Source organism: Galeopterus variegatus, unplaced genomic scaffold, assembly GCF_000696425.1.
Source record: "Galeopterus variegatus unplaced genomic scaffold, G_variegatus-3.0.2 Scaffold11578, whole genome shotgun sequence".
In the NCBI taxonomy this organism is placed as follows: domain Eukaryota; kingdom Metazoa; phylum Chordata; class Mammalia; order Dermoptera; family Cynocephalidae; genus Galeopterus; species Galeopterus variegatus.
Genome location: NW_007737689.1, coordinates 1,340 through 8,585, shown reverse-complemented (window position 1 = coordinate 8,585; position 7,246 = coordinate 1,340). Strand labels below are relative to the sequence as shown.

At 44.4% G+C, this 7,246-nt stretch overlaps 1 protein-coding gene across 5 annotated transcripts in view; it reads right to left on the bottom strand.

The window, feature by feature from the left end:
* The window catches only part of IAH1 (isoamyl acetate-hydrolyzing esterase 1 homolog (S. cerevisiae)), a 12,220-nt gene extending 5,893 nt beyond the window's left edge, over positions 1-6,327 (bottom strand). The window contains exons 1-4 of one of the 5 annotated variants that reach the window (XM_008594799.1): positions 6,141-6,327; positions 4,484-4,536; positions 3,494-3,642; positions 358-519 (exon numbers count right to left, since the gene is read on the bottom strand). In XM_008594799.1, coding sequence (XP_008593021.1) covers positions 358-463 — 106 coding nt within the window. In that variant the 5' untranslated portion in view covers positions 464-519; positions 3,494-3,642; positions 4,484-4,536; positions 6,141-6,327. Of the gene's footprint in view, positions 1-357; positions 520-3,493; positions 3,643-4,483; positions 5,444-5,859; positions 5,992-6,140 lie in introns of those variants that run through there. The other 4 variants (XM_008594800.1, XM_008594796.1, XM_008594798.1 and 1 more) reach the window with 4 other exon arrangements.
* Between the last annotated feature and the right edge of the window lie 919 nt (positions 6,328-7,246).

The window sequence follows — 7,246 nt, the reverse complement described above, 5'->3', positions numbered from 1 at the left end:
GCGGGCGCTCTGCGGTGCAACGGTGGCGGCGGGCCCGCCCGAGGGTTTGGATCCCACATACAGACCGGTTCCCGCTCACTGGCTGAGCGAGGCGCGGGAGCAACACCGAGGGTTGCGATCCGTTGCCGGACACGAAAAAAGACAAAAAAAAAAAAAAGATCTCAGATGCGAGATAACGGAAGCTTTCCTATTTTTGTTTTAACTTCAGTTGACTAGAAACACAGACTGATAGGGATTTACAACCCCCCACTTCCACCCCTGGAAAGTGAGGCCCACAAGCAGGACACGACTGTCCTATCCAAGTTCTTCTCTGAGCACTGCTATCCAGACTAATGCGATTGGCTGTGGCTCGCTTACCCTGCATGATGCACTCGTTTTCCCAGGCTGCTTCACAAAGAGGGGGCGGCGTGATGAGAATGACGTGACTTTCAGGGACGTCCACAGACTTTAGGTACTGCACCATGCTCTTTAAATTTGCAACATACTCATGCAGGGGTATGTGCTGCTTGGGATTCTCGTCTGTTTAAGAGGAACACGAATACTTAACTTCAGCCCAATTGCATATTTGTTATAATTGACAACAATCAAGATGAATACACTTTTGTAAATGTATATGTCTGATGATGTCACTGGGGAACACACCAAGGACACAAAGAGAAGATTTCTCCCTTAAAGAATGAAAATATAGGGGCCGGCCCGGTGGCGCACTCGATAGAGTGCGGCGCTTGAGAACGCGGCGGCGCTCCTGCCGAGGGTTCGGATCCCATATAGAGACCGGTCAGCTCACTGGTTGAGTGTGGTGCAGGCGCAACACCGAGGGTTGCAGTCCCATTGCCGGTCACGAAAAAAGACAAAAAGGAAAAAAAAAAAAAAAAGAATGAAAATATTGGGCCGGCCCGGTGGCGCATTCGGTAGAGTACGGCGTTTGGGAGCGCAGCAGCGCTCCCGCCGAGGGTTCGAATCCCATATAGACACCAGTCCGCTCACTGGTTGAGCGCGGTGCGGGAGCGACACTGAGGGTTGTGATCCCGTTGCCGGTCGCGGTATGGGCGTGACACTGAGGGTTGTGATCCCGTTACTGGTCATGAAAAAAGACAAAAAGGAAAAAAAAAAAAAAAGAATGAAAATATACAGGTCTAGGGCCGGCCTGGTGGCGCACTCGGTAGAGTGCAGCGGTGCTCCCGCCGAGGGTTCGGATCCCATATAGAGACCAGTCCGCTCACTGATTGAGCGTGGTGCGGGCGCGACACCGAGGGTTGCGATCCAGTTACCGGTCACGAAAAAAGACAAAAAAAGGAAAAAAAAAAAAAAGAAAGAAAATATACAGGTTTTCATAAAACAGACTTCAAAGCTCTGACTAGAGACATTTTAAGTACTCTTGTCTTTTCTCCTCTAGCGTCTATATTGTCATTAATCAATTAGGTTGAATTTGTAAAGAAAACGAGAGCCAGGCTATCAAGAGAGAGACTGCCCGGGTTCTAATCCTACCCTTCTCACTGACCAGCCACTTCACCTCGGATAAATACTTAACCTTTCTGGAGCTCAGTTTCCTCACTGGTAAAATGAGGACGATAATAGGGTCTACCTCCTGGGGTTGTGAAAATTAAATTAGCTAAGTGTGTAAAGCACTTAGAGCAGGGTGCCTTCCACAAAGCAAGCGCTTAATAAACAAATGTCAGCTATTACTACTGCTATTATTATGACTGCAAAGGATTATTTCTAGATCAGCTGTCACATAAGCATTACAAGGCTCACTGTGCTTTTTCCACATAACATTAAATATGAGTATTTCTATGTCCATAAATAGTCCTCAAAAAAATGATAGTTGTAGAGTGACCACAATTGATGTTTCTAATTCTTCACTACACAGCATATTAATTTTCTGCTATTGTAAATAACAATACATAGAAACCTTTGCACATATATCTGGCTGCATTACTGAGTATTTCCTTAGGTTGAATTTCTAGAAGTGGGAAGTCTCCCAATGCACACTGCCAAACAACTTTCCAGAAGGGTTACAAGTTATTCTCCCAGCAGTAATGTAAGAGTTCCCAACTTATTCCACACTTGTCAGCTTTAAGTATAAATTGCTTTAAATTGCTTTCCTATTTGAGAGTCAAAAATCAAAATTCCTTGTTTTAATTTGCATTTATTGTTAACTGAAGTTTTCACACATTTCCAAATATGTATTGGCTGTTAAATTTCTCCTTCTGTGAATTATCTGTTCCTGTCTTTTGCCCATTTTTCTATTAGTTAGTATTTTTCTTATTGATTTCTACATTAGACATGTCTGCCATATTTTTCAAATAGTTTCCTCAATGTGTCATTTTCTTTTTATAGCTTTTTTGTGCATAAGCTATTTTAAATTTATTTCATAAACCTCTTTTTCCTTTGCAACTTCCTCCATTGCTTTTATGCTGAGAAAGTTTTTCCTTTTGCTAAATTTGGTAAAAATTCACATTCTTAATTATTTTTTGGAGTTTTCTTTCTTATGGTTTTTGTAAATTTATTTCATAAACCTCTTTTTCCTTTGCAACTTCCTCCATTGCTTTTATGCTGAGAAGGTTTTTCCTTTTGCTAAATTTGGTAAAAATTCACATTCTTAATTATTTTTTGGAGTTTTCTTTCTTATGGTTTTTGGTATAAGATGTGTAAAGTGAAGATTTATTTTCTCCCAAATAGCTTGCAATCTCTACTAATACCTGTAATTTATATATCTTTCTCCTAGGCCACAAGAATTCCTCAAATTGCAGTTGGCAGTTGTTCTTTCCTTTATCTTGAGCCTCACTTAAGATGTCCCCCACAGTGCACCTATAAGCAGCAGACCATTTCATGTCTGTGACACAAGTGGGGGCACAGAAGAAATCTCTGAAAGCTGACTACTCAACTTCCCAAAACAAAGGTTGATTTTTCTTCTTTATTCTATGCAGAAGGCTCTCATTTCAAGAGTAGAAAGGGAAGACAGAAAGGCCTGTACTCGCCCATGGCCAGTTTTGCTGTAGTCACAGTAGCAATTCTACAGAATACAAGGAGAGACCTGCCTCCTTTTCCAAACCCATGTTTACTCACCCCTGGGATTCAAGCCTAGCCTAGATCAGGGCTGTTGCTGCCCTGAGATACTCTCCTTTCCCATCAGGGCTATGCAAACTGCAAGGTGTACATCTTGAGCCCTCTGCTGCCAACTGTATGAACTAAAGAGAGAAAAACACTAGAAATTTAGCATGGCACTAACAGACTCTAGAAAACACTAAAATCTTTGCAATTTTAGGTCTGCCAATAACCAAGGCGGGTAGAAAACGAGTATAGAATAAAATCCACTGACATTAAAGCCAGAAGAAATGCATATTTAAATAAACTCAGGGAACTCACTATAAGTTTGGCAAAACTTTATCTACTGGGAGAGAAGTAAATAGTTTAAAAAAGTATACAGATGTAAGTTTGCTGTAACATAAAAATGATTAAAAATGTGCTAGAGAAACAAAAATGCCTTTACCTTTTAGAGCGCTGTCATTGGCACCAAAGAAAATTGTAACTACCACTGGGTTGTCCAAACTGTTCCCTTTCCTGATTAATCTTGGGAGGATAATTTTGGCCCATCTGGTATTGTAACCTGAAAATCCACGATTCAGAATATCACATTTTCTGAAATGAAAAATTTTAAGAGATGAATTGTGGGCACAGAACTGTTTACGGTCCCTGGTTGCCAACCTTTGGTGAGAGTATGCTCTCTGGGCTTCTAATCCTGTCACATGGCTCTGACCCAGCCCCAGGTTTCACTTTGTTAAGAGCAAGAACATAGTCGAAGTATCTAATCTTCCTTGTCTTTCAAAGATCTAGGTTAATACACCATATTCCTCAGTGAGTGAAGATATAAATAATTACATACAAAGGGGCTATGATTTAGTCTGCATACTCACTGATGGTACAGTGGGATGCTTTTAAAATGGAGTTTAGAATAGTAGATATTAACCTGAGCAATTACGTTAGGTAGAAAGTCACTAATAAGCCAGAACTCAAATGTAACAATGGTTTAGATTGGGATAAGTGTACAGAATATTTTTAAGACTTTTTGTTTTGATTCAATAATTTTAGTAAACAGTTGTGTTTCAATTTAAACCAATTAACAGGCATTTTTTTTCCTTCGTAAAAATAATTTGATTCACAGTACTGTATTTATAATGAACAAATCAACCATGGATTTTGAGCCAGCTTGCCTGGGTTTGTACCCCAGCCCCGTCTCTGACTCGGCGTGACCTTGGGCATGTAACTGCTTCCTCACATGTATCAGGATCTGTCTACTGGAAGAATGTGGGCTCTCTCGTTCCTCCCCGCATATATATACACACTGACTAGAAAAGGCAAGCAAAGAGTAACAAAGGAAGAATTTATAGTTTGAAACTGTATTATTCACTATCTCTTTTCCTAAGATAATGACATTTCTCATCAGTAAATACTCAAGTATTAATCGAGAAACTATTCTCACCTGACCAGCTTGTCAGCCAGTGATGCTCCCCATCCACCCTGCTGAAAAGAAAACTGCAGAAAGAAAAGCTCATTACCACTTATCAGTGTAATCAGAACATTGTAGAAGGGAAATTCTGATCAGCAAGTCCCCTTTTGTTTTCTTTGCACTCCCTGACTCTGGCCTTCATCACTTGATTCATTCAGGGAAGGTCATTTTGGGGATTACCATAGCTACACCCAGCAGCAAGGAAATAAGGTATATTTTTCTTCTCTCTCAGTTGGATTTGAACCTGTCATATACATTTTACTGAGACCCAATATTAGAGTCATTGTATCTAGAAAAGCTACTTTAAAAAAAAATCTTTGTACAAGAGATAAACTCAACTATGTGTTCAGCTAGGAGATGAAGTACTTGCTATATTACCTCTCCACAGTTGAAAGAATTAATAAGGGCAATCAGTGCTTTATTAATTACAGAACTCAGGATGAATATTTTTTGATGCACATTCCCATGGGATTTGGAAAGCCCTTACCTAAGCCCCATATGCCCCAATATAATGTTACCAATTACTGGCACAGACACAAAAAATTGGTTTAGAAAGTTATGTCTGAACATTAGAGGAAAAAAAAAAAAACCCACAGGAAAGTAACTTATTCCCTCCCTGAATTAAGAACATGTCTGCGGAAGAATTTTTTAATGGGAGTTGACATGATCTTGGATGAAAAGATGGTCGTTTGAAGGCGTTTTATTTTCAAGATCACCATTGCCCAGCCTGTCCACAGGTTGGAGGAAGTGCAGAGGTGATTGGTTCGAAGTGTTTCTGCGTGGAAGAGGCTGCACAGAAACTGCAGCTGCAGCAGCAGCAGCCGCCGCCGCCCACGACCCTGCAGGCGGCCCCTGGGGAGACGCTCCCGGGACACGAAGCGCTGCGCGTGCCTGGGAGCCACCAAATCACGTTGCTCGGCCAAGGAGAACGGCCACTGACAAGGAAGACACCGAGATGAAAACAATGCACCTCAACTTGTGCCTGGTCGTCCTAAAGTCCCCGTGGGAAGTGACGCAGAATGGAAAACGCGGCGGAAGTCGCACAGGTGGCCGTGTCCCTCGCTGGGGCGTGGCCGGGGTGCAAACGTGCGCGCGGACCGCAGAAACCGCACCGTCACCCCCCCGAGACGTCACGATCCCTGAGGGGGCCCGCCACCAGGAGGAGAGGTCGCAGGGGTGTCACCGAGGCCAGTGGGGGTGGCGGGGCGCTGCGGGTGCTCTGGGCTGGTACAGGAGGCCGCAGGCTGGACAAACGGCCCCGCGCCTCAGCCTTCGGGAGGGGACAGGCGGGGCGCGGGGCCCTCGGGGCCCAGAAAGGAGCTCTGGAGACGCGGCCGGGGCGGCGGTACCTGCGTGATGGAGTCTCCGAAAAGCAACACGCGAGGCCAGCGCAGGAGGTTCCCGCAACCAACCGCCTCAGAAAGCGCCATCTTCCAGCCAGCCAGGGAATGGGCCGCCGGATATCCGGGCGGGGCCGGAGGCTGAGGGCGGGGCCAGGTCAGGTTTCCGGGCGGGGCCAGAGGCTGGGGGCAGGGCTAGGTCGACCCCAGAGTTCCCCGACCTGGAGAGTCGCCTGCGCAGTTGAGCGCCCCCCTCCTACCCGCCGCTGGTCCAGACATTTGGGCCTCACCCGTGTGATGAGTGTGGCGGCGGCGGCGACAAAGACGGTCGGAAAAATGCCCTGAAACAGCTGAACTTTAGGTGAAAGCCAGAATGGCAGCGGAACAGGGCGCAAAGGTTGACCTGTCTCCAGTGTGGTCGGACGAGGGTGTCCGGGAGGGGCTGGCGCTGGGGAGGCGAGTAGCACGATGCAGAGCGGGACCAAGTTTGCAGGCGGCCGGCTCCCTGGCTCCAAGCTGGAGTTGCTGGGGAGCTTTAGAAATGTGTACTAGAGAAGGACCCTAGCTCTAGCGCCACCCACTCACCGTCACATGTGTGATGCTCCGCTTGGCGGAGTTAAGGTGCTGGACTTTAAGCAGCAGAGGCTTGAGGGAGGTCACATCTGGCTATTTTAGGAATCAGCTATAGGGAGAGGAGCTGGGAGGCTGTCGCAGGAATTCAGGGGGAGTACATCTTGGGCTCAAACAGCAGCGCTGGAGATGAGGACTCGGACAGATCCATGAGCGATTTCAAATCCTTAATAACAAACTGGTTACCTCAAGGGACAAGAACTAGGAAAAGAACACTTTCCCTTCTTGCTGTATGTCTACTGTTAAAATATTACAGGAAGTGTATATTTTTAGTAACTTAAAAATGTTTTCAAATCTATCATGATAAAATCTTTTTATTTTTAATTTAATTTTATTTTGTCAATATACTATGTGGTTGATTATTGTGGCCCATTACAGAAACCTCCCTTCCTCCTTCCTCTCACCCCTCCCTCCCAACAATGTCTTTTCTGTTCGCTTGTCATATCAACTTCAAGGAATTGTAATTGTCATGTTTTCTCCCCCACCCCCCGTTTTTTTGTGTATTTATTTATTTATTTTTAGCTCCCACAAATAAGTGAGAACATGTGATATTTCTCTTTCTGTGCCTGACTCATTTCACTTAATATAATTTTCTCTAGGTCCATCCATGTTGTTGCAAATGGCAGTATTTCATTCTTTTTTATAGCAAAGTAGTATTCCACTGTGTAGATATACTACATTTTCTGTATCATCTGATGATGGACTTTGGGCTGGTTCCAACTCTTAGCTATTGTAAATAGTGCTGCGATGAATATTGGGGAACAGG